The sequence below is a fragment of the Bubalus bubalis genome, chromosome 1 (assembly GCF_019923935.1).
Source record: "Bubalus bubalis isolate 160015118507 breed Murrah chromosome 1, NDDB_SH_1, whole genome shotgun sequence".
Taxonomy (NCBI): domain Eukaryota; kingdom Metazoa; phylum Chordata; class Mammalia; order Artiodactyla; family Bovidae; genus Bubalus; species Bubalus bubalis.
Genome location: NC_059157.1, coordinates 19,261,660 through 19,289,305, shown reverse-complemented (window position 1 = coordinate 19,289,305; position 27,646 = coordinate 19,261,660). Strand labels below are relative to the sequence as shown.

General features: G+C 41.8%; 1 protein-coding gene across 1 annotated transcript; it reads right to left on the bottom strand.

Moving 5' to 3' along the window:
* Window positions 1-1,156: 1,156 nt before the first annotated feature.
* On the bottom strand, window positions 1,157-26,809 carry SARAF (store-operated calcium entry associated regulatory factor). The gene is made up of 6 exons (XM_006060712.4): window positions 26,529-26,809; window positions 13,284-13,462; window positions 9,411-9,828; window positions 7,435-7,564; window positions 3,197-3,348; window positions 1,157-1,982 (listed from the first exon to the last, which is right to left on the bottom strand). The coding sequence occupies exons 1-6, from the start codon at window positions 26,629-26,631 to the stop codon at window positions 1,957-1,959; spliced, it is 1,008 nt and encodes a 335-aa protein (XP_006060774.3). The 5' UTR covers window positions 26,632-26,809; the 3' UTR covers window positions 1,157-1,956.
* Between the last annotated feature and the right edge of the window lie 837 nt (window positions 26,810-27,646).

Here is a 27,646-nt window from a genome sequence, read left to right as displayed (position 1 = left end):
GGGGTCGCAAAGAGTTGGACATGACTGAGCGACTTCACTTTCACTTTTCACTCTCATGCATTGGAGAAGGAAATGGCAACCCACTCCAGTGTTCTTGCCTGGAGAATCCCTGGGACGGGGGAGCCTGGTGGGCTGCCATCTATGGGGTCACATAGAGTTGGACACGACTGAAGTGACTTAGCAGCAGCGGAGACAGCACTGCCCACTAACTTTGTATAGCGGAGCATTACTGCCCTCTAGTGATGAAAAGAAAAAAAGAATTTAGGAAAAGCTGCCTGGTGGGCTGCCGTCTAGGGGGTCGCACAGAGTTGGACACGACTGAAGCAACTTAGCAGCAGCAGCAGGCAGTGGCAACCAATGCTGCCAATACACATTTTGAAGTTTTAGATTCTCTGTGCCATGACAGGTGACTTCTTAACAGTTTTTGATTAGGAGACACCATGAGCCATTCTATGTCAGAAAAAATACAACCTGGCATTGCTTTCCAAAGTTATCCAGTCCATGATTTTCAAGGAAGCAAGAAGCCTGGAGGAATTTTTAAAAAGCAAGAATCCTGAAGCCCACTGGTTAAGGTACAACGACTACTGTCGATATAAAACTAGTAGTAGGCCGCCCGATGTGAAGAGGCGACGCATTAGAAAAGACCCCAATGCTGGGCAAGAGTGAAGGCAGGAGGAGAAGGGGACAACGGAGGATGAGATGGTTGGATGGCATCACTGACTCGATGGACATGAGTTTGAGCACTCTTTGGGAGTTGGTGATGGACAGGGAAGCCTGGAATGCTGCCGTCCATGGGGTCACAAAGAGTCGGACAAGACTGAGCAACTGAACAACAAAAAATAAGGGGAGTTTAACCTTTAAAAATTGTGAGTCACTATACTGTACATCAACTATTATCTCAATAAAAGAAAAACTTTTTTTTAAGAATTAGTAGCATATGTAGTGATAATAACAACACAAATCTGTTCTTGTCTTCCATAGCAAAATAATGATGTTTAATGAGTATAACTGGGAATTCCTGAACTGAGGTTTTCTGTGTGACGGGTAGCTAAGGCAAGATGACCACAGGAAAATACTGTTTAGGGAGAGAGAACTTCTGCGTGAATCCCTTTTCCTTTGGGGAAAAAAGGAACACCAACTTGTGTCGAGGCTGATAGAAAGAACAAAACCCTTTGTTTTTATTTTTTCTGTCATTTTAATGTAAGATTGAAAGAGACTGCTACACAACATTTGAGATTCCACAGAAAACTGCATGCTTCTGCTATTAGAAAACTCTGAAGCACTTGAACTTTCCTTCTTTAAAAAATGAATATGGAGGTTTCAGGCATTTTTGTCAGCACAGTCATTCATGACAACCTTCTAGATACTTATTTTCTACCTTTTCCTTAAAAAAAAGGTAATTCTCATCTACCAGAACCCCACCCACCACTGACAGATTCAAAGCTCCTGAGCTCAGAAGTGATCAAAACATACAGGAAAGTATAACTAGCAGTCCAAAGCTTGGTTTAAATGTTTGGAGAACAGCAAACACTCGATAAGACATACCAAACAGCTTATTATCATTTCTATGATATAATGAATCAACTACTAAAACCACCTAAAACTGAAAATTTCTGATTCAGCGTCTACTGGTATAAAGCCTTCATTCTTATTCTTACGGCATCACAGGTTTTAGAAATTACACGATACATTCCTAGCATTTCACAAGAGTCATCACTTTCAAATATAACACACATCTGCGTGTTACACAAACATACAGTTGTCTACAGAAGCGTTCTGTCATATGTCAATTCTTAGCCTCACTAACAGAATACAGAAAGCCATACAGGACAAAACACCACAGAACTTTTGCATACTCCCTTTCCCCAGCTGTTAGGAGGGAGCACATTTTATAAGAGAGAGTGATGAAACATCAGAACTTCTGCGTCCAGTGTTTGACCCCAACTTTTAACTTTCTTATCGTCTTCTGGTTCCACCATATCCTAGAAGGACAAGAGCCAATTTCATATTAGTTTTCTTAAATGCACTAGAACTGCTTATAAAATGACAACAGTAATACACATTTACTGTCAGCAAATGAGTAAGAGACATGAGGGGAGAAGAGAAGCCGGCTGTGGTCCAGGGCTGTGCAGGACACAGGGCATGCACCTGGCCCCCAGCAGCCCTTCCAGTCCTGCCATCAGCATCATGGTTGCTGGGAGTAACTTTTAATCAGGAAACCAAAGATGTGTTCTCTGGGGGCGAGTCTCAAAGTCTAAGCCAAACAGCAGAGAGGCCCCTGAGGCCTAGGGCAGGCCCTGCTGCCTCTCCTGACTCCAGCGGTGAACAGAAGCAACCTGGGGGGGGTTATGGGCTTCTGATGGTAAATGTTAGTCAACACGCACACGCGCATGCACACACACGCTGACACGTTACAAGACCACGAGTGTTTCCATCTGTTCTCATCCTTTTTCAGACTGTCCTGTAAGTTATTTGCTAATGTTTATCATTTTCTTCAGGTAAGAAGAAAAATTTCTTTCTAGTTGATATATATTGTTTCTTACAATTCTTGTTTCTGTGGAGAATGAGTTTTCTATTCTCCTAATTTCAAGAATTATTCACTGTTCTGTAACTTCTACCCTCTACTAAGAGAAGAAAAACCCAACCCATAGCAATCTATGACTGCTTCATCATCCACTACCCCCATTCTCTGCTAATTAGCTGGATGCTTAACCCCAACTAATTTTTTTATATATATCTCATCTCTGCTTCTTTACAGAATTTCCTCTTAGCAACTGCAATAAACATATTTTTGACAATAATGTAAATTGAAGAATGGCTCAATACATTTTTATTAAGCTTTAATTAATTGAAATGTTCAGCCTTCTACCTAGAAAATTCCCACTTTAGAGCTTAAAGGACCCCTAGAGATTTAACAGAATTAAACACAGATGAATACCAATGTTCAGGAAGGTTTAACTTAAACCCTGACTAGCAGTAGAAGTGAGTCTCTAAACCAAATTCCTGTTTGAGTTTTAAAGAAGAAAAGTGGAAGGAAAGAATGAATCTGAATTGTATTTTTATCTCAATTAATTATGCAATTAATATTTCTGGCAAGTATACCACATAAACCATAACTGCTAAATATATAATCATTGTAAGGTCCAAATTACTTCTGTACTCTACTGAACAGGAACTTACTGATTTTTGCTCTCACCTGATGCTGTTCTGGTTCTTGGCTCTGAGCTTGAACATGCTGAAGAGCTTCCAGGGCCTCCCCGAAGTGGTGAGTAAGCCCGGCTATTCCACGTGCTGGTGTATGACGGAGGATAGGACGGGTACCATGAGTCTGAAAAGGGGGTTGCTGCTCTGAAAGAAAAAAGCGGGGCAGGCGTTTTCCTTGTGACTGTGATTTTTAAATCCCTTCCTGTTCCTAAACTATCAGGAAACAATTTTTATCGAGTATTTTTTTCCATAGTGTTTCTGGTACATGAGGATTTGTTGTTGTTATTTAGTCGATAAGTTGTGTTCAACTCTTTGGTAAAGAATCTGCCTGCAATGCAGCAGAGTCCGGTTCGATTCCTGGGTCGGGAAGATCCTCTGGAGAAGGGATAGGCTACCCACTCCAGTATTCTGGCCTGGAGAATTCCATGTACTATATATAGTCCATGGGGTCACAAAGAGTGGGACACGACTGAGCAACTTTCACTTTTCACTTTTTCACTTTGCGACCCCATGGACTGTAGTCCTCCAGGCCCCTCTGTCCATGGGATTCTCCAGGCAAGAATACTGGAGTGGGTTGCCATTCCCTTCTCCAGGGGATGTTCCCAACCCAGGATCGAACTCACGTCTCCTGCATTGGAAGGGGGATTCCTTATCACTGAGCCACCAGGGAAGCCCACCATATGAGGATTAACATGAAATAAATACTGTTTCATATTTCTGCCCCTGTTATGGTCCTTGCTATGAAGGAAGAAAATGACGCAAATAAAGGCTCCTTTCTGAATTCACACTCAAATACACTATAAACTTAATCTACAGTTAACACTGAAGACATTAAAAAAATGGGTCCCCAGCTCTTTTGACCCTTGCTTCTATCATTCTTCAACTAACCAGAATGCCAGCTGTGCCCCAAATGCTGCATTCTTTCCTGCCTTCTCAGATGTCAACATCTTTCTCCTATCTCAAATCTGTAAGCATGACATGGGAAAGAAAACAAGACATATAACACTGATCGAAGAACAGACAGCATTCCTTCCCCACCCCCAGAGAATCTGATTTAACAGGGTAATGTCATCAGAATTTACTTCCTTAACAAATCCAGTCAAATTTACAAGACAAAGAAGCCTCTAAAGAAAGGCAGAATGTGGTCCACTGGAGAAGGGAATGGCAAACCACTTCAGTATTCTTGCCTTGAGAACCCCATGAACAGTATGAAAAGGCAGGACGATAGGTCACTGAAAGAGGAACTCCCTGGGTCGGTAGGTGCCCAAATTGCTACTGGAGATCAGTGGAGAAATAACTCCAGAAAGAATGAAGGGATGGAGACAAAGCAAAAACAATACCCAGCTGTGGATGTGACTGGTGATAGAAGCAAGGTCCAATGCTGTAAAGAGCAATATTGCATAGGAACCTGGAATGTCAGGTCCATGAATCAAGGCAAATTGGAAGTGGTCAAACAGGAGATGGTAAGAGTGAACGTTGACATTCTAAGAATCAGCGAACTAAAATGGACCAGAATGGGCGAATTTAACTCAGATGACCATTATATCTACTACTGCGGGCAGGAATCCCTTAGAAGAAATGGAGTAGCCATCATGGTCAACAAGAGTCCGAAATGCAGTACTTGAATGCAAACTCAAAAACAACAGAATGATCTCTGTTCATTTCCAAGGCAAACCATTCAATATCACAGTAATCCAAGTCTATGCCCCAACCAGTAACGCTGAAGCTGAAGTTGAACGGTTCTATGAAGACCTACAAGACCGTTTAGAATTAACACCCAAAAAAGATGTCCTTTTCATTACAGGTGACGAATGCAAAAGTAGGAAGTCAAGAAACACGTCGGGTAACAGGCAAATTTGGCCTTGGAATATGGAATGAAGCAGGGCAAAGGCTAATAGTTTTGCCAAGAGAACGCACTGGTTATAGCAAACACCCTCTTCCAACAGCACAAGAGAAGACTCTACACATGGACATCACCAGATGGTCAACACCGAAATCAGATTGATTATATTCTCTGCAGCCAAAGATGGAAAAGCTCTATACAGTCAGCAAAAACAAGACCAGGAGCTGACTGTGGCTCAGATCATGAACTCCTTATTGCCAAATTCAGACTTAAATTGAATAAAGTAGGAAAAACCACTAGACCACTCAGGTGTGACCTAAATCAAATCCCTTATGATTATACAGTGAAAGTGAGAAATAGATTTAAGGGACTAGATCTGATAGATAGAGTGCCTGATGAACTATGGACTGAGGTTCATGACATTGTACAGGAGACAGGGATTAAGACCATCCCCATGGAAAAGAAACGCAAAAAAGCAAAATGGCTGTCTGGGGAGGCCTTACAAATAGCTGTGAAAAGAAGAGAAGCGAAAAGCAAAGGAGAAAGGAAAGATATAAGCATCTGAATGCAGAGTTCCAAAGAATAGCAAGAAGAGATAAGAAAGCCTTCTTCAGCGATCAATGCAAAGAAATAGAGGAAAACAACAGAATGGGAAAGACTAGAGATCTCTTCAAGAAAATTAGAGATACCAAGGGAACATTTCATGCAAAGATGGGCTCGATAAAGGACAGAAATGGTAGAGCCCTAACAGAAGCACAAGATATTAAGAAGAGGTGGCAAGAATACACAGAAGAACTGTACATAAAAGATCTTCACGACCCATGATCACTCACCTAGAGCCAGGCATCCTGGAATGTGAAGTCAAGTGGGCCTTAGAAAGCATCACTACGAACAAAGCTAGTGGAGGTGATGGAATTCCAGTTGAGCTATTCCAAACCCTGAAAGATGATGCTATGAAAGTGCTGCACTCAATATGCCACCAAATTTGGAAAACTCAGCAGTGGCCACAGGACTGGAAAAGGTCAGTTTTCATTCCAATCCCAAAGAATGCTCAAACTACCACACAATTGCACTCATCTCACACGCTAGTAAAGTAATGCTCAAAATTCTCCAAGCCAGGCTTCAGCCATACGTGAACCGTGAACTTCCAGATGTTCAAGCTGGTTTTAGAAAAGGCAGAGGAACCAGACATCAAATTGCCAACATCCGCTGGGTCATCGAAAAACCAAGAGAGTTCCAGAAAAACATCTATTTCTGCTTTATTGACTATGCCAAAGCCTTTGACTGTGTGGATCACAAGAAACTGTGGAAAATCCTGAAAGAGATGGGAATACCAGATCACCTGACCTGCCTCTTGAGAAATCTGTATGCAGGTCAGGAAGCAACAGTTAGAACTGGACATGGAACAACAGACTGGTTCCAAATAGGAAAAGGAGTACATCCAGGCTGTATATTGTCACCCTGCTTATTTAACTTCTATGTAGAGTACATTATGAGAAACACTGGGCTGGAAGAAGCACAAGCTGGAATCAAGATTGCTGGGACAAATATCAATAACCTCAGATATGCTGACACCACCCTTATGGCGGAAAGTGAAGAGGAGATAAAAAGCCTCTTGATGAAAGTGAAAGAGGAGAGTGAAAAAGTTGGCTTAAAGCTCAACATTCAGAAAACGAAGATCATGGCATCTGGTCCCATCACTTCATGGGAAATAGATGGGGAAACAGTGGAAACAGTGTCAGACTTTATTTTGGTGGGCTCCAAAATCACTGCAGATAGTGACTGCAGCCATGAAATTAAAAGATGCTTACTCCTTGGAAGGAAAGTTATAACCAACCTAGATAGCATATTCAAAAGCAGAGACATTACTTGCCAACAAAGGTCCGTCTAGTCAAGGCTATGGTTTTTCCAGTGATCATGTATGGATGTAAGAGTTGGACTGTGAAGAAAGCTGAGCGCCAAAGAATTGATTCTTTTGAACTATGGTATTGGAGAAGACAATCTTGAGAGTCCCTTGGACTGCAAGGAGATCCAACCAGTCCATTCTGAAGGAGATCAGTCCTGGGTGTTCACTGGAAGGACTGATGTTAAAGCTGAAACTCCAATACTTTGGCCACCTCATGTGAAGTGTTGACTCATTAGAAAAGACTCTGATGCTGGGAGGGATTGGGGCCAGGAGGAGAAGGGGACGCCAGAGGATGAGATGGCTGGATGGATCACCGACTCGATGAACATGGGTTTGGGTGAATCCGGGAGTTGGTGATGGACAGGGAGGCCTGGCGTGCTGTGATTCATGGGGTCGCAAAGAGTTGGACACGACTGAGCAACTGATCTGAGCTGAAAGAAAGGCTGAATTAAAGAGCAGATAAGATAAATGCAAAGCCTACCTGTTGCTGCCAAACAAATATCCTAATATCCCTCCGGTGCCCAAGCCAGTCCAGAACCCAGGTCCTGAACGTTCATGTCCTTGTTGTCCGGTGAAAGCACTGCCAAAACCGGCAGCTGCACCATGCGGCCCTGGAAATAAAAATGATTTCTTATGTATCCTCTCTTAAATCATCGCCTGCAAAACTAAAGGTAAGATACGACATTTCAATTGCTTCATTGGGTGATTTAATACTTTGGTCTCAACTTATAAACAAGTTATATTCAAAAAATGTACTCATAGAACATTCTTATAACTAAGTAGTGCCTCACTTTCCCACATACATGGAGAAGGAGAGATGTGTTTTAGGACAGTGGAAGGTGGTTTCTTCCTGAAAGGTCACATCCGCCCTGCTCCAGATTAGTTACTGGAAGACGACCACACGTGTCAGAGTAACTTCCCTTCTACCTTGTGGGCGTCTCCAGGAGCGCCAGGTGAGAGCTGTACCTGAGTGTCTAGTGGAGGAATCCAAGTGGAGGGTATTTGTTAGTAGGGAAGTCAGGTCTTAAAAGAGACCCAAAAAATATCTTCTGTTCAGAGGAAGGTTTTCTTAAACTGCTGTATGATATCCATAAAAGAAGGCACTAACCCTATGTGTACAGCTCTTACAGCTAATCTGGTGTGTTTGCATATACTACCCATGCGTGTAACCACTCCCCACGTCAGTAAAACCTTTCCAGCACCCAGAGCCTCCCTCATGACAACTCCCACGTCAGAGAAAAGCCGACTCTGACTTCTTTCACTACACTTTGGTTTTACCCTGTCTTGAACTTTTTATAAATCATACAGAGATATTCTTCTGTGTCTGTTATATATTATGTTCATGAGAGTCGACCTTCACCACTGCATGTATCAGTTTTGTTTTTTCTAAATTTTTCTACAGTATTCTAATGTGTAAGAAAAAAAACCAAAACAGTTTGTCTCATCCTAATGTTTACAGACTTTCTGTTTCTAGTTTTTGGCTGCTGCGAATAAACTGCCTTGAGCATTCCTGTGCACATCTTTCCGTGCACACATGTGTGCATTTCTCTCAGGTGTGCATCTCGGAATGAAACTCCTGGGTCACTGGGTGACGTGTGTCTAGTCTCAACAGATACTGACAGTTTTCCATAGTGCTTTATCATCTCGACCTCTTCCAGCAAGTTCCAGTTAACTACAGACTTGCCATTACTTGGTAGTCTGCCCTTTTAATGTCAGCCATTATGATTAAATGGTGGTTAATTGAGAACTCAGGTTTTAATCTGCATTTTCCTGAAGATGAATGATGCTAAGAACCTTTTCAAATTTTTACTGGACATCTGGATATCTTCTTTTACTATAATAATTTTTTAAAAGAAGAGCTGTTCAAATCTTTTGTCCACTAAAAAAATTCAGTTGTCTTTTTCTCTGATTTATGGGAGTTCTTTATTGTAGACACACATCCTTTGTTGGAAATATGTTTTACAAATACCTTCTCCCAGTCTGTGGCTTGCCTTTTCACTCTCTCAAAGTTGTTTTTAGATGACTAGACATTCTTAATTTAAATTAATCTAGTTTACCCATCTTTTCTTTTTTGCTGGCATTTTTTGTACTCAAAGACATTTTTGCCTAGCGTGACAAATATTTCCCTATGTTTCCTTCTGGAAACCTAATTGTTGTACCTTTTATGTTGAACTCTGTAATATTTAATAAATAAAATTTTGTGGATGGTATGAAACCGAGTTCAAGGTTATTACCAAATCTAATCAAGTCGACTAGATAATTTATACTTTAATCACACATCCTTAAAATAGAAATCACAATTGACTTAAAAGAGAAAACCGAAGCGGTAAAAGAAGTCAAAAGTAAAAAATAAGAAGACAAATCTGCTTTGGTGAGCAATTTTCTACTTCAGAAACCCGCACAGGATTCACTGCCTGACTTCTACCTTATTTACTGCCATTGCCTAGGGAAACATACCTGTGAACTCAGACTTGAAGCCTGCAGGAGTAGGCCCGGCTGAGCTGCTGAATCTCTGATAACGATGGGAATATGGAGGATCCTCAGAATATGGTGGAGGTGACTCATGACCATCACTGAGGAAGAATTTATAAACTCCAAAGGCAATAGCAAGCAGCACCACGATGGTAACCACCCCACTGAGGCTAGAAGACTCTGGGGAGTACAACTTATTATAATAGTTTGAGAATGAGTTAAAGCCATGCTCTTTTCCAGACTCTCTCAGTTTCTTCAGGCCAAGTTCCGTGTAATCTAACTGATACTCCAAGCCACAGGAACCTCTAAGTACATACTGGTCTTCAGAGGATTCATAGCCTTCGCAGCTCACCACAGTTTTTCCAAATTTGTATGCGACATCTAAATCGGTCTTACATTCCCACTGTAAAGAAAAAGTAGAAATAGGTTGTTAGAATCATAAGATTTTTTTTCACTCAATATACATTATTTGAGCTGTATGAGTGAGTGAAAGTCTCACAGTCATGTCCGACTCTGAGACCCCATGGACTTCTCCATGGACTCCACGGAATTCTCAGGGTGAGAATACTGGCGGGGGTAGCCTTTCCGTTCTTCAGGGGATCTTCCCAACCCAGAGATCGAACTCAGGTCTCCCGCATTGCAGGCGGATTCTTTACCAGCTGAGTCACAAGTGAAGCCCAAGAATACTGGAGCGGGTAGCCTATACCTTCTCCAGCAGATCTTCCCAACCCAGGAATCAAACCAGGGTCTCCCACATTACAGGTGGATTCTTTACCAACTGAGCTATCAGGGAAGCCAGAAAACAAAATGAAGCAAGGGAATGATTAACAAAATTCAGAATGAGTATTTCTGTGCTGGGGGAGGGCAAACCAGGGGCTTCAAAGATATTGGTGATGTTCACAATATACTGAAGCTAGGTGGTGGGTACAGGAGTGCTCATTTATTCCTTATTTCTTAAATACAGATGTGAAGAATTCTTTTGTACATATTAAGCCTTCCCTAATTTACAAATTTTAAGCAAATTTTTTTAAATGTTGACTTTTTAATCACTGTTGCTGAACAAGTTTTCTTTAAAAACAGAGGTTTTTTTAAACATTAAGGTTCAATAATTAGCATCATATACGAGTATCTGGTAGCTCCATACAGCATTAGAGATAGTATATAACCTTCGGAGAAGAACTTTCCATACAAATTCTATAAAAACCATGTACTACCATTCCCAAGGTCCAATCCAAGAAGCAATTGCTTAATGCTTTTTCTAAAGATACTTAGAAAAACGCAAAAAGAATCTATGCTAGCCTCAAAAGTTTCCAGCTTAAAAAAGAAAAAGCCCAGGCCTAGTTTGAATTTTATAACTATTTCCAGCCGAAAGCTTCTCTAACAACTTTTTTTAAAAGGTAAGCTAAAACAGATCTGACTGGTTCTGTTGCTTTTCTCTTTTTTAGGACAATATCTTCCTCTCTCAAACTTCAGATACATTGTGACAGCTTTATTAATATATAATTCACATACTATACATTCACTCATTTCATTGGGTTGTAGTATATTCACAGAGCTGTGCAGCTATCACCACAACCAATTTTGGAACAGTCTCATCACCCCCAAAAGAAATCTCATTTCCATGAGCAGTCACTCCATTTCCCCGCAACTTTAGGCAACTGCCCATCTGGCTGCAAGGATTCCCCGATTCTGAACATTTCACATAAATGGAAACATACACTGTGTGGTCCCACGTGACTGGCTTCTCACTCGGCAGAATGTTTTTAAGGTTCACTCACGTAGCATGAATCAGCACTTCATTCCTTTTTGAGGCTCAAAAATACTCCATCGTATGGAAATACCACACTTTGTTTCTTCATTCATCACCGATGGGCATCTGGGCTGTTTCTACTTTCTGGCTTTTGTGAATAATGCTGCGGCAAACATTTAGTACGTTTCTGTGTGGACGCGCGTTTCCAGTTCTCTTGGGTGAACACCTAGGCGTGGAATGACTGGGGCATAGAGTAACTCTATGTTTTAAACTTTTGAGAAAGTGCCAGTTTTTCAAAGTGGCTATATCAGTTCACATGCCCAACAACAGGGTATGAGTCTCACATCCTCACTGACATTTGTTATTATGTCTTTCTGATGGCAGGCATCCTGTTGGGTATGAACTGGTGTTTTATTGAGGTTTTAATTTCTATTTCCCTGACAGCTAATGATGTGGAACATTTTTTTTTTCATATGTTTATTGACTGTCTATGTATCTTCTTCAGAGAAATGTCTACTTAAATGCCTTATCCACTTTTAAATTTGGTTATCTGTCTTCTGAGTTGTAAGTTCTTCACATGCTCTGGACACAAGTTCCCAATCAGATATATGACTGCAAAAAGCTTTCTCCTTTTGCATACATCCTTTTCACTTTCTGGAAGACTAAAAATTTTTAATTTGGTTAATATAATATATAATTTTTCTATTGTACTGTTGTTGCTACCACTATTCCATTTTTTAAATAATTTTATTTGGAGGAAGATTTAAAAGCTTGTTGATTTAGGTAAATAAGACAAACTCAATCTCTATTGGTATTTCATGTTAATTGTCATTTCCTTAATATCATATACTAAAAGTGGCTTTTAATTATTATATTTAAACTCTCAGAGTTAAACAAGGCTCTCTCCCGCTACTAAACATAAGTCAATGTATGACGGCCTCTAGATTTCTTTGCTCTGCCATTTATTCCCTTCTCCATCTCTTCAGCTCTAAAAATCTTATCATTCCTTGCTAACACAGTACATCATAGATTTCCTCTTGAAGTCTTTCACAACCCCCCCAACAACACATGACTTTACAATGCTTTGCTGGCACCTAGATGTAATGTGAGCACTTGTCTCATCTTTTCTACTAGGAAGAGAGCTCGGGGGTTGTGACTCCATCATTCATTTTTGTATTATACTATTTAATATCCATTTAGTGAATGACTTTACTGATAGTATCTTTTTTCCATCAAGACTGAAAGTAATACAAAAATAATTTCAGCTTTAACCTGAAGATTCCATGGTTCAGTGAGCAAGACTATAAAAAAGTATTGTGAAGCAAGTATCACCAAACAAATAAGAACCCTCTCCCTGAATTGCATAAACTTGGCTAAAGATTATATCAAATAAGACTATCACTCTGACAGAACAGTAAACTGTCAACATAAGTTTCTTGCCAGATGACCAACCATCTTAGGTCCTTTTTGAAAGCAGGACACAAAGGAGAATCTAGTAGTATTGATTTAAACTGAATTCAGTTAATAAAATCTATTCCATTTCTAAAGGACAGTAAATTTTGGAACTTCAAGGAGATGGTCAAGCCTAAGAACAAAATACCTGAGACTTAAAGACAATAAACAAAGCCCAGTGAAATGTTTTCATTCAGAAGTAACCATCCTCAGTTCAAAAACAACTTTAAAAAAATTAAACATTTGAAGCATAATAGCGACACATGTAACCACACTACTTAACATCTACAATGCCTTAATAATCATTGTTATTTTTTAAGAGTAGGTTGTTATTCTTTGAGGAATGACAGAAAAGTAACAACCAGAAGAAATCGTCCCCCTACCCTCCAAGTATATGAAAAGTTTTAAGAACTTACTAATGACTTAGAAAAAAGTTATGGCATAAAAATTACAATGATTATTTCCAGGCTTTAAAAGCAGTTCATGTCTTTTGTAGAAGCTTTCTTCCAGAGAATGGATGACTGATTTATATTTATATATTTTAGTGTAACCTTAGATTTTTCTATATGTGCTTCCCAAAAATACTGAACAACATCTCAATAAACAGTTTTATGAAAAAAATTCAATTTAGACTGGCATCGACATAACAGTATTACCTGTACATCGTAACCATCCCAGCCTCTGTTCTGACACTGTATGACTTTAGGGGTGTAAGAGTCGCATCCAGCTGTACCTCCCACGCATTTCAACTGTGGGATGGGCTCCAACCTCCGGGAAGTGGTATAGCGGTCATAGTAGAGGGTAAGAGCTTTTATGTCCCGCAACAGTATTCTGTCTGAAACAGTAAGAACACAGATAAACAGATGGTAATTATCTTGTTCTATAAAAGATTCGTTCTAGTCAAACTCCTGTGGTAGGACATACTTTCAAAAGTCAGTCTTTCCTGCCTTTTGAGGATGACCACAGAAGAGTAGACGAAGGAGTTTCCCAAATCCCAAAGCCACCACAACATCCTTCAGGTCTTTTGCACAAAATTCAGAAAGTCACACCTCTGAGGCCTCCCTTCATTTCAGGATGCATGCCCCCGAAACAGCTTCTCTATCGTAAGTTCTACATAATTTTTGCAAATCAGAGGCAAAAGTACATTACCCTGAAATAATGTACTACAGTAGTACAATAATTGATCTACTGTATGACAACATTGATGGTTAATTTAAAAAGCAAAAAATATACACGAATGCTCCTGGAGCGTATTTAATGACTTGAATGTCTGTCAACAGGTAAATGGTTTAATACAATTTTGGCCAAGTCCCAAAATCTACAGCAGTTAAAATGAGTGAACTAGAATACATGTATCACAATAGAAACAGTAAAACATCTCAAGCAAAATGTACGTTGTAGAATGTTTAGCAGGATAGCTTTACATGAACCTTGAAAACTGGCAACACAGCACTACTTACTGTTAAAGTCTATACATGTATATAATAATATATGAAAACCACATGCTGCTGCTGCTGCTAAGTCGCTTCAGTCGTGTCCGACTCTGTGCGACCCCATAGATGGCAGCCCACCAGGCTCCCCCGTCCCTGGGGTTCTCCAGGCAAGAACACTGGAGTGGGTTGCCATTTCCTTCTCCAATGCATGAAAGGAAAAGTGAAAGTGAAGCTCAGTCGCGCCCGACGCTTAGCAATATGAAAAAGCAAAGTCGTTCAGTCGTGTCCAGCTCTTTGTGACCCCATGGACTGTAGCCTACCAGGCTCCTCCATCCATGGGATTTTCCAGGCAAGAGTACTGGAGTGGGTGCCATTGCCTTCTCCAATGAAAACCACATAGGAATGACTAAATAGCAGAGTATCTCTGAGGAGAGAGGGAGATAAGAGACTTCAGCTCTCTATTTCTAATGTTTTATTACTTTGCAGGTGGGAAGAGACTTGCTGCAAATACAGTAAAATGTGAAGACTCAATAAAACTGGCTGGTGAGGATATGGGATTTTCCTGTATACTTCTGTGCATTTAAATATTTTAAATATTTCAAAATTTTAAAAGGTTAGAAACAGTTACATTATCTTACAAATTAAAAATCACACTGACAAAGCAGTTTAAAAAGAAGACGTCAAAACAAGGAAATTAAGTCCAGCATTGATGTACATAAATTAGTTTTAAAGTGTTACTGGAAAATGAAAAATCTTCCTACTTATCATCCTCGGATTATGATATAAGAGACTGTGGACTGGTTCACTCAACATCCATTTTTCCCTCAAACTGGTACTAACTTCTTGCAAAGCTAAAAGACTCCTAAAACCTCTTAAAGCTACAGTTCCTGAAAGTGATCTAGGTTCTGTCAACCAGGGGGACTCAAGCAAGACCCGGAGGGCAGAGCTTCACCTCAGACCACGCTCTGGCTAGCAGACAGGTACGGGGCTCAGAGTTTTTCTGACACTGTCCACTGCCTCATAATTAGCTTTGTGGATGCCAGGAGGCTTGATGGAAGCCACCTATTGTTCACTGTTACAGATGAAGCTGCTGCTGCTGCTGCTAAGTCACTTCAGTCGTGTCCAACTCTGTGTGACCCCACAGACGGCAGCCCACCAGGCTCCCCTGTCCCTGGGATTCTCCAGGCAAGAACACTGGAGTGGGTTGCCATTTCCTTCTCCAATGCATGAAAGTGAAAAGTGAAAGTGAAGTCGCTCAGTCATGTCTGACTCCCAGTGACCCCATGGACTGCAGCCTACCAGGCTCCTCCATCCATGGGATTTTCCAGGCAAGAGTACTGGAGTGGGGTGCCATTGCCTTCTCCGACAGATGAAGCAGGCATCACTTTCTACCATTTTGTTAGCAAGAAGCAGGCATCACTTTCTACCATTTTGTTAGCACCCAATTCCCTATAATCAACCTGTCAAATTAGCAGAATATGCTGCCTCTCAAATGCCACCGGAAGTACAATAAACGAATTGTCTTGATGATGTGAATAAACAAGGTGAAGAAAAACAGAAAAGGAGATGGCAACAGAATTCTGGAAGGTGAAAGCAGACTAGTGAAAGTGAAAGTCGCTCAGTGGTGCCCAACTCTTTGTGACCCCCATGGACTATAATATACAGTCCATGAAATTCTCCAGGCCAGAATACTGGAGTGAGTAGCCTTTCCCAAGTCTCCCGCACTGCAGGCAGATTCTCTACCAGCTGAGCCAAAAGGGAAAGCCCAAGAATACTGTAGTGGGTAGTTTATCCCTTCTCCAGTGGATCTTCTCAACCCAGGAATTGAACTGGGGTCTCTTGCATTGCAGGTGGATTCTTTTCCAACTGAGCTATGAGGGAAGCCCCGGACTAGTAGTTAGTCCTAAAGTGAAAGTGAAAGTGAAGTCCCTCAGTCGTGTCCGACTCTTTGCAACCCCATGGACTGTAACCTACCAGGCTCCTCCCTCCATGGGATTCTCCAGGCAAGAGTATTGGAGTGGGGTGCCATTTCCTTCTCCAGGGGATCTTCCCGACCCAGGGATCGAACCCGGGTCTTCCACATTCCAGGCAGATGCTTTAACCTCTGAGCCACCAGGGTCCTAAGTATAAGCCAAATACCAAACCAGCAGGAGAGAAAACGGAGAACCAACCTGACGCACATAATGGAATCCTTAAAGGAACAGGAAATGGCAGCTCTTGAATAGCAGTCCATGGAAACTTGAGACGAAGCTACATCCCTAGATCAGCTCCCCAACTCATACACAGTTGTGAAATATATATATGTATTTTATAGTTTTTTAAAGTCTAAAAGTAACTCGTTTTCCCTTTAAAATGAGAGATCCACTCTTCCTCCAACTTCATATTTCTATGATAACCAAAACTAGCAGCCTGGTAAGTAGCTTCTTGATCACACAAACAGATACATATACAGAGGCTGTTTTGATTCTTGTTTATTTTTATATAACTGAATCATACAGTGCACATGAGTCTTCCCATGATTTTCCACCTAATCATAGATATTCCCTGACATCAGCAAATACATATCCTATTTATACTTATTTACCAAAAAAAACTTAATAAATTAGAAAGCAGAGACATTTCTTTGCCAACAAAGGTCCATCTAGTCAAGGCTATGGTTTTTCCTGTGGTCATGTATGGATGTGAGAGTTGGACTGTGAAGAAGGCTGAGCGCTGAAGAATTGATGCTTTTGAACTGTGGTGTTGGAGAAGACTCTTGAGAGTCCCTTGGACTGCAAGGAGATCCAACCAGTCCATCCTAAAGGAGATCAGTCCTGGGTGTTCATTGGAAGGACTGATGCTGAGGCTGAAACTCCAATACTTTGGCCACCTCATGAGAAGAGTTGACTCATTGGAAAAGACTCTGATGCTGGGATGGATTGTGGGCAGGAGGAGAAAGGGACAACAGAGATGAGATGGCTGGATGGCATCACTGAGTCAATGGATGTGAGTCTGAGTGAACTCCGGGAGTTGGTGATGGACAGGAAGGCCAGGCGTGCTGCAATTCATGGGGTCGCAAAGAGTCGGACATGACAGAGTGACTGGACTGAACTGAGACTTATTGGCCATATTCTGTTAACAAAACAAAACTAAAAATAATATAAAATAATAACATATAGAACAAGAGTAAAAGACAGCCGAAAACCAGTAACAAAGAAAGGAAAACTGGACTAAAGCTAACAAAATTTATGTAATCAAACCTATATGGTGGTTTAGTCACTAAGTTGTGTCCCACTCTTTGTGACCCCATGGCTATAGCCCACCAGGCTCCTCTGTCCATGGGATTCTCCAGGCCAGAATACTGGAGTGGGTTGCCACTCCCTTCTCCAGGGGATCTTCCCACCCAGAGAACGAACATGGGTCTCTTGCATTGCAGGCAGATTCTTTACCAATTGAGCCACCAGGGAAGCCCCAATTAAACCTGTTAAGCCTATAGTAACACTATCACAGGATTAGGAAAATTGATCATCCTGAGCACAACATATAAAAATTAATCCCTGACAGTTAAACACTCACCATAAAACATACAACCAATTAAAAATACTGGAAGAAAGCATAACAGAATATGTTTATGATCCTGGGATTAGAAAGATCTTAAGACACCGAAAGCAAGACGGACCAGCAAGACAGTGACTGTACTTGGCAAATCATGTTCAATCTATAAAAACCCAAGAATCCATAATAATACTCAAAGAGAAAGCCAAAAACTCATTTTTCTATACTTAAAGTGAGTACCAATCAATCACCTCCTTAATTTGAAAACTAGTAATTAAAGATTTTAAATTAAATGTTTATCCTGACTCTCTAGCCAGAACTATAATCTGCAACAACAGATAATCTCAACTTTACTGAAGAATATCAGTTAATAAAAACAGAGGAAATAGAAAAAAATCATCATTTTACAACCCACTAAAGAAACAGATTCAGATTCGGACTAACTAGTTTTAAAATCATTAAGCAAATGGATACTGGTATGGTGCCAGTAACATTACACAAGTGCTTTCCAGTCACAAGAGGGGGAAATGTAACTTCACAAGGGAGAAACAGAACCACTGCAATCCACTAGTCAAACTTAGCACTGCCAAAGGTAGAACAGATTGTATTACACCATCTCCAGTGATGTAACCTGCCCAAGTATTTAATACGAATCTAATCAATCCTTTGAACCTAGCATTCAGTTTACTAGCTAAAACAATGCCATGAGAAAACAGAATCTAGAAGGTAGGATATTCTGAAGAACAACTGGCCCAATCCCTTCAGCAAAGCAGGGCCATGGAAAAAAAGAGACCCTTCTACATTTTCAAAAGACTTAAGGGATAATTCAATCATATGTGATGCATGGTCCTAGACTGGGCCCAGGTTTGAACAGACTAGCTTAGTCATTTTAGGGACAACTGTGGTATCTGAATATGGAGTAAGAAATCAGTTGATATTAAGAAATTAGGCTTAATTTTGTTAGATGTAATGTTATTTTTACTATATAGGAAAAGTTCATTTAAAAAAGGTTTATACTGAAGGATTTACTTATGGCCTGTAATTGATATTAAAGTATTTCGTCATTTTCAAAAAGAGAGGGTTGAAAGAAAACAGAGAAATAAGATTAATAATTTTCCATCAAAACTTAAAGATACTTCCCCCAGAATTCCTCCAGTAGATTGACAAGATCACTTAGTGTCAAGAGATTCAAGTAAAATGAGTATTTGACTTTTTCAATATGTACATGGAGAAAGACAAGGAGAAGAAAGAAGAAAACAGCTTCTGAATAATCATCAAACACTGTCTGTCATGTTTGGTACAGAGAGTAGAAAAAATAACATTTTATTTAGAGCTGTTGAACCTACAAAATCCAAGAGAACTTCCCAAAAGACAACTCTGTTACATTAGGAGAATTGGACAAGACGGTTGGATATTTTGTCAGATAACCAAAAGGCCAAAGCTCTTCTTATAACTGTAATGTCTAGTTACAGATGAAAATTTAAAGCCTTTCTCAAATTATTGACAAATTACTATATTTTTATATGACAAATTACATATATATACTATACATATATATATAATTACTATATACATTCATAAACAAACTTAAGGTCAATATGTGATCTATATAAGAAAATATATATATAAATAAAACCTAAATAAATTTAAGGCACTTCCAACTGGGCTTCCTTGGAACTAGAAAGAAATTATGTTAAAGGCTTTTGGAAAATTAATGTCTACAAATAGCCAAAAAATTTTCTGAAAAATACTTTGCTTAAATAAGCTAAAAGGATAGACTACACAGCACAAGGAAATACAGCCATTATTTTGTAACAACTTTAAATGGAAAACAATCTAAAAAAAAATACCAAACATATGTTGACACCTAAAACAAACATTGTCAGTCAGTACATCAAAAAAAAAAGAAGGCATTGCTTTACCAGGTGACAAAGCTTACTATAAACTTAAAATAATCAAAATAACAGTAATAGAAATAGACTAGTGAATTGTGAAACAAAAGAAAGTCTAGAAATAAATCCAGATAAATGTGGAAATTCAATACAAGATAAAGTGGGCTTTTTAATTTAGTAGAAAAAGGATGCCTTCTTTAATAAATGTTTTGTCATAACTGACTATACAATTAGAATAAAACCCACCTACAGAAAGAGAAATAGAAATTTTCACTCAATCGTGTCTGATTCTTTGTGATCCCATGGACTGTAGCCCACCAGGCTCTTTGTCTATGGAAATTTCCAGGCAAGGATACCAAGGATACCATTCCCTTCTCCAGGGGATCTTTCTGACACAGGGACTGAACCCAGGTCTCCTACATTGCAAGCAGACTCTACCATTTGAGCCATCAGGGAAGCCCCAGAATAAAATCCACCTAAGACTATACAAAAACTTAATTCCACGTGAGCCAAAGATCTAAATTTCTCAGAATTACACTAAAATAAAATATTGTATATTAAACCCATACTGCTGCTACAGCTGCTGCTAAGTCGCTTCAGTCGTGTCTGACTCTGTGCGACCTCATAGACGGCAGCCCACCAGGCTCCTCCATCCCTGGGATTCTCCAGGCAAGAACACTGGAGTGGGTTGCCATTTCCTTCGCCAATGCATGAAAGTGAAAAGTGAAAGTGAAGTCGCTCAGTCGTGTCCAACTCTTAGCGACCCCATGGACTGCAGCCTACCAGGCTCCTCCATCCATGGGATTTTCCAGCAAGAGTGATGGAGTGGGGTGCTATCGCCTTCTCCAGCGACCCCATACTACCTCCTACTAAATAAAAAATTGTAACAATGAAAATGCTCAATGGTTTAAAAAATTACAAAGTATTATGAAATAACAAGAATGATAACAACTTGACTTTGTTGCACAAGGGTTGAGATAATGCAAGGAACACTGAACTAAATTCACACCACCAACTTGCTATGTGACTTTGGCCATGTCACTTTACTTACCTGTATAGAAATTATCAGTAAAGGTAAGATGAGATTAACCAAAAACCTGGTTATGAAGCTTAGATATGATTTACTAAAATTATCTAGCAGAGTGCTTGACACATAATAGGAGATCAAGTATGAAAAATATTAGCCTTCCCAGGTGGCACTGCTGCTGCTAAGTCGCTTCAGTCGTGTCTAACTCTGTGCGACCTCATAGACGGCAGCCCACCAGGCTCCCCCGTCCCTGGGATTCTCCAGGCAAGAACACTGGAGTGGGTTGCCATTTCCTTCTCCAATGCATGAAAGTGAAAAGTGAAAGCGAAGTCACTCAGTCATGTCCAACTCTTAGCGACCCCGTGGACTGCAGCCTACCAGGCTCCCCCGTCCATGGGATTTTCCAGGCAAGAGTACTGGAGTGGGGTGCCACTGCCTTCTCCACAGGCGGCACTAGTGGTAAAAAAAAAAAAAAAAAAAAAAAAAAAAAAACAACAACAAAAAAAACCCCCCCCACACACACACACAACTATCCTGCCAATGCAGATGTAAGAGATGCAGCAGGTTCGATCCCTAGGTTGGGAGGATCCCCTGGAGGAGGACACGGCAACCCACTCCAGCATTCTTGCCTGGAAAACCCCCATGAACAGAGGAGCCTGGCCTGCTGCAGTCCATAGTGTGGCACAGAGTCGACACGACTGAAGCAACTTAGCATGCACGTGCATACCTATGGGTTTTCATTACCATAACTCCACAGCATCTTTCCTCCTAGAGATCCTAAACGTTGCTACGTTTTGTGTCCCCCAAAATTTGTGTGTGAAGCCCTAATTCCCAACAGATGGCATTTGGAGACAGGGCCTTTGAGGGGCAATTAGTTTTATATGAGGTCATGAGTATTGAGCCCCAGTGATGGGATCGGTGCTCTTGTAAGAATAGGAAGAGACCAGGGCTCCCCCATCTCCCCACCCTCGCTCTGTAATGTGAGAACAAGACAGCCATCTGCAGAGCAGGAAGAGGGGCTTCAATTCAATTCAGTTCAGTCGCTCAGTTGTGTCCAACTCTTTGTGACCCCATGAATTTCAGCATGCCAGGCCTCCCTGTCCATCACCAACTCCCGGAGTTCACTGAGACTCACGTCCATCGAGTCAGTGATGCCATCCAGCCATCTCATCCTCTGTCATCCCCTTCTCCTCCTGCCCCCAATCCCTCCCAGCATCAGAGTCTTTTCCAATGAGTCAACTCTTCTCATGAGGTGGCCAAAGTACTGGAGTTTCAGCTTTAGCATCATTCCTTCCAAAGAAATCCCAGGGCTGATCTCCTTCAGAATGGACTGGTTGGATCTCCTTGCAGTCCAAGGGACTCTCAAGAGTCTTCTCCAACACCACAGTTCAAAAGCATCATTTCTTCGGCACTCAGCCTTCTTCACAGTCCAACTCTCACATCCATACATGACCACTGGAAAAACCATAGCCTTGATTAGACAAACCTTTGTTGGCAAAGTAATGTCTCTGCTTTTGAATATGCTATCTAGGTTGGTCATAACTTTCCTTCCAAGGAGTAAGTGTCTTTTAATTTCATGGCTGCAGTCACCATCTGCAGTGATTTTGGAGCCCAGAAAAATAAAGTCTGACACTGTTTCCCCATCTATTTGCCATGAAGAGATGGGACCAGATGCCATGATCTTCATTTTCTGAATGTTGAGCTTTAAGCCAACATTTTCACTCTCCTCTTTCACTTTCATCAAGAGGCTTTTTAGTTCTTCACTTTCTGCCATAAGGGTGGTGTCACCTGCATATCTGAGGTGATTGATATTTCTCCCGGCAATCTTGATTCCAGCTTGTGCTTCTTCCAGCCCAGCGTTTCTCATGATGTACTCTGCGTAGAAGTTAAATAAGCAGGGTGACAATATACAGCCTTGACGTACTCCTTTTCCTATTTGGAACCAGTCTGTTGTTCCATGTCCAGTTCTAACTGTTGCTTCCTGACCTGCATACAGATTTCTCAAGAGGCAGGTCAGGTGGTCTGGTATTCCCATCTCTTTCAGAATTTTCCACAGTTTATTGTGATCCACAGAGTCAAAGGCTTTGGCATAGTCAATAAAGCAGAAATAGATGTTTTTCTGGAACTCTCTTGCTTTTTCCATGATCCAGCACATGTTGGCAATTTGATCTCTGGTTCCTTCACCAGACACCAAATATGATGGCACCTTGATCTTGGACTCCTCAGCCTCCAGAAATTGAGGAATAAATGCTGCTCCCAGTCTATGCTATTTTGTTACAGAAGCTTGAACTAAGACAAGGTCTAAGAACAAAATGCTCACAACCTTACTCCACATCAGTCAAGGGTCTCACAGAGTTCCCTGAAATCCAGACTCACCAATCGAAATTTACTCATAGGAGGTCTCAAGCTTAAGGTGAACAAAACCAAACTCCCCCAAACCTGATTCTCCCACAATCCCCCATCTCAGAAAATGGTAATTCCGTCCTTCTAGCCACTCAGACCAAAAACCATGAAGTCATCTTTGTCTTTTCTCTTCCTTCCACCCCTATGTCTAATCCAGCAGAATTATCTTGTCATTTCTACATTCAAAACAAGTGAGAAGCCAACCACTCTCATCAACTACTGCTTCTCCCCTGGCCCAAACCATCACCTCTCTTGAAACTTCACTGGCCTCCCAGCATCCCCCACACCCTCACCCGCTATGGTTTTCCAAGGAGCAGGCAGAATGAGCCTCTAAAATACAGGTCGTATTAGATATATATGTAAATACACACACACACATATACACACACATATGTGTGTGGTGTGTGCTTAGTTGCTCAGTTTGTCCTATTCTTTGTGATCCCATGGATTGTAGCCCGCCAGGCTCCTCTGTTCATGGGGATTCTCCAGGTAAGAATACTGAAGTGGACTGCCATGCCCTCCCCTCCAGGGGATCTTCCCAACCTAGCGATGGGTCTTCCACATTGCAGGAAGATTCTTTATCATCTGAGATATCAGGAAGCCCATGAATAATGGAGTGGGTAGCCTAACCCTTCTCCAAGGGTTCCTCCTGATACAACTAGATAGAATAGAGTAGAATAAAATAAAACACAGGTCATAGCACACCTGTCCATTCAGATTTCTCATCAATTATCACCTTAAATGTGACTTCGTCCCTGACTAAGGTATATTTTGAAACTCCCTGCTTCTACCTACACACTCTGTCCTCCTTATCCTATTTTTATCAACGTCCACACCACTGTTCAGGCTTTCCCAGTGGCGCTAGTGGTAAAGAACCTGCCTGCCAATGCAGGAGATGCAAGTTCGATGCCTTGGGTCAGGAAGTAGCAACCCACTCCAGTATTCTTGTCTGGAAAATTCCACGGACAGAGGAACCTGGGAATCCACAGTCCATGGGGTTGCAGAGTCAGACACGACTGAGCAACTGAGTACACATACACATTCCACTATTTACAATACAACACTTTTTCTTACCTGATTTGTTTATTGTCTATTTGTCAACAGATGTAAACTCCTTCAGGGCAAAACACTGTTTGTTCACTGCTATGTATCCAACACCCAGAAGAATAACAAATACAATGTAGCTCAATAAAGAATTTTTTAAAATGTTAGGTATTCTCTTTAGAACTGGTACGATTTTTCTTTTCTGGGCACATTATTGCTTTGTGTTAGCTAAGGACAAAGTAAGCGCATGCAAAGTCAAACAACAGACAAACAGTTCCTCAAAAGAGAGTGAAGGCCAAGTAGTTAAGACTGTGTTTACTCTGAAAATATTTCAGTGCCTTTTGTTCCAGAACAATAGTTTTATAGAGCAGACAGACTAAGAGCTACCAGGAAGCAGTTCACCATTGATTTAAATTTGGTTCCTTTTTTTCATTCCCTTGACTCATCTGTAAACCTCACTTCTTTATTTAAGAAAGGATTGACGGTTCAACTAATTAATGTTTTAACCCAGTTTATAAATTATAATTCTGATCAAAGTCTCCTATCTATATAAAACTTTCTAGAAATACATACGTAAAATGTACATTTAAATCCAACTTGACTTTCTAGTAAAACAACATCAAAGGAGTAATCAAAGTCAAGTACTTACAAATAACATCTTCTCTTTTTAGCATTTAAAACAGAAATAAGAAGCTAAAAAAATTAATCTGTTGCTTAAGTTCAAAAACAGTCATTTCCCATCATCAAATCACTACTGCAATACTGGTACACTTTCCATGCTTTAACATCTTTACTCCGCAAAGCAAAAATGATATTTTCATTGTTTGAAAATCATTTTTTACATCACTCCAATTTAACAGCATGCATCACTTACTAATCGGAAAAACTGTCTGTCTGTATATATCAGATCAGATCAGATCAGTCGCTCAGTCATGTCCGCTCTTTGCGACCCCATGAATCGCAGCACGCCAGGCCTCCCTGTCCATCACCAACTCCCGGAGTTCACTCAGACTCACGTCCATCGAGTCAGTGATGCCATCCAGCCATCTCATCCTCTGTCATCCCCTTCTCCTCCTGCCCCCAATCCCTCCCAGCATCAGAGTCTTTTCCAATGAGTCAACTCTTCACATGAGGTGGCCAAAGTATTGGAGTTTCAGCTTTAGCATCATTCCTTCCAAAGAAATCCCAGGGCTGATCTCCTTCAGAATGGACTGGTTGGATCTCCTTGCAGTCCAAGGGACTCTCAAGGGTTTTCTCCAACACCACAGTTCAAAAGCATCATTTCTTGGGCGCTCAGCTTTCTTCACAGTCCAACTCTCACATCCATACATGACCACTGGAAAAACCATAGCCTTGACTAGACGGACCTTTGTTGGCAAAGTAATGTCTCTGCTTTTGAATATGCTATCTAGGTTGGTCATAACTTTCCTTCCAAGGAGTAAGTGTCTTTTAATTTCATGGCTGCAGTCACCATCTGCAGTGATTTTGGAGCCCAGAAAAATAAAGTCTGACACTGTTTCCACTGTTTCCCCATCTATTTCCCATGAAGTGATGGGTCTGTATATATACACACATACATATTAATTATATGGGGTATTACCGTTCCCATAAAACGTCGTTAGAAAATTCTAATAACACAGTGATATAAAATAACTTTTTCTGAAAAATCACTTATTATGTATCATCACCAAAATAATGTATTTTTTTCAATTCAATGAGAAAAGCTTATGTAACGCAATGGACTTCACTTTAATAGTCAGAAGCAGCAGCATGAGTTGTCCTCACATAAAGAGTACAGTCTATGTCTCTGCTAACCTTGAGAGCCCCCTGGACAGCAAGGAGATCAAACCAGTCCATCCTAAAGGAAATCAACCCTGAATATTCACTGGAAGGACTGATGCTGAAGCTTCAATACTGTGGTCACCTGATGCAAAGAATCGACTCAATGAAAACGACCCTGATACTGGGAAAGACTGAAGGCAGGAGGAGAAGGGGCAACAGAGGATGAGTTGGTTGGATGCAACATCGACTCAATGGACATGAGCTTGAGCAAACTCCGGGAGATGGAAGAACAGGGAAGCCTGGCGTGCTTCAGTCCATGGGTTCGCAAAGAGTCAGACACTACTGAGCGACTGAACAACAACAACAACAATCTACCTCCAAGGTTTGCGGCCTGTCCACTAAGTGTGACTCAGACACTGCGGGTGCTGTGGCAACCTCCAGGTATAGCAACAGGCAGCCAAGACAAGAGCCAGCGACGATGACGTCAGACAGTCGACAACAAAGCAGGACGCGCAGGCGAGGGTCGAGCTTGCCAGCCAGACTCGGGCGACAAGGGCTGGCCGAGAAAGGAGAAGGTGGGCCAATTCCGGGAGTCCAAGGAGGGGAGAAGGGAATGGTAACCAAGCCAGCATCGACCCGTCCCGGAGGACGTCGGGGAAGCGCAAGCACGACAGGCAGGAGGACGGAAAGGAGAAACTACGGCGGAAGGGCTCAAGGGGCGGCGAGCGAAGATGGTCCTCCGCTAGCTGAAGGCAGCGGGAAAGGGGGAGTGTGAGCGGCACTCACCGCGCTCGTCCCAGCACTGGGCTGTGCCCACGACCAGCAGGAGCAAAAGGAGCCTGGACGGAGCGCAGCGTCCGGCCGCTGCCGGCCCGCCGGCCGCCGCCATGTCGCTGGACGAAGATGGCGCGCGGCAGCCGGGCACTCGCGGCCCAGAACCTGGGCTGCAGGTGTCTACGCGCCGCTACGCACTGAAGCCGGTGGCTCGGGCCGCCGAGAAAGGCAGATCTGCCGCAGAGCCGCTGCCGCAGGAACGGCCCGTGCGCCACTCTGACGTCACTGCCGCTGCGCCGCGTGTGAGGACCCGAGTGGCCGCCGCTGTGGGCGGGGCGCCGCCGTAGGGGCGGAGCCAAGGGCGGGCGCACAGGCTGTGAGCCGGGAGGACAGCCGGCCACCTGAGGGTTTAGCGCAAAGGTGCTGTGGTTGAAGAATGAAACCATTATTAGGCAAAGTCTTTGGGTTCTGCTATGCTTAGTCGCTCAGTCGTGTCCGACTCTTTTCGAGTCTGTTTTGACTGTAGCCTGCCAGGTTTCTCTGTCCGTGGGGATTCTTCAAGCAAGAATACTGGAGTGGGTTGCCGTGCCCTCCTCCAGGGGATCTTCCCAACCCAGGGATCAAACCCAGGTCTCCCGCATTACAGGCGGATTCTTTTCCGTCTGAGCCACCAGGGAAGCCCAAGAATACTGGAGTGGGTAGCTTATCCTTTCTCCAGGAGATCTTCCCTTTCCGGGAAAGGAACCCGGGTCTCCTGCATGGCAGGCGGATTGTTTTACCAGCTGAGCTACTAGGGAAGCCACAGGCAAAGTCTAACTGTCGTCAATTATGTATTTATAAAATCTCAATAACCTTCCCGACAGACGTTACTGTGCCTTACTCAACTTTATATCTTCAGCCCCTAGTATGATATCTGGCACAAGATTTGTGTTCCATTAACTGTGGAAAATTCTGAAACAGATGGGAATACCAGACCACCTGACCTGCCTCTGAAGCAACAGTTAGAACTGGACATGGAACAACAGACTGGTTCCAAATAGGAAAAGGAGTACGTCAAGGCTGTATATTGTCACCCTGCTTATTTAACTTCTACGCAGAGTACATCATGAGAAACGCTGGGCTGGAAGAAG

Excerpts from the sequence above, each read along its gene's own strand:
- SARAF (XM_006060712.4), bottom strand. The coding sequence starts at position 26,631 with ATGGCGGCGGCCGGCGGGCCGGCAGCGGCCGGACGCTGCGCTCCGTCC. Across the intron at positions 3,349-7,434 it reads TATTTGTTTGGCAGCAACAG|AGCAGCAACCCCCTTTTCAG; the intron begins GTAGGCTTTGCA and ends TTTTTCTTTCAG. Across the intron at positions 1,983-3,196 it reads AAGAACCAGAACAGCATCAG|GATATGGTGGAACCAGAAGA; the intron begins GTGAGAGCAAAA and ends TTGTCCTTCTAG.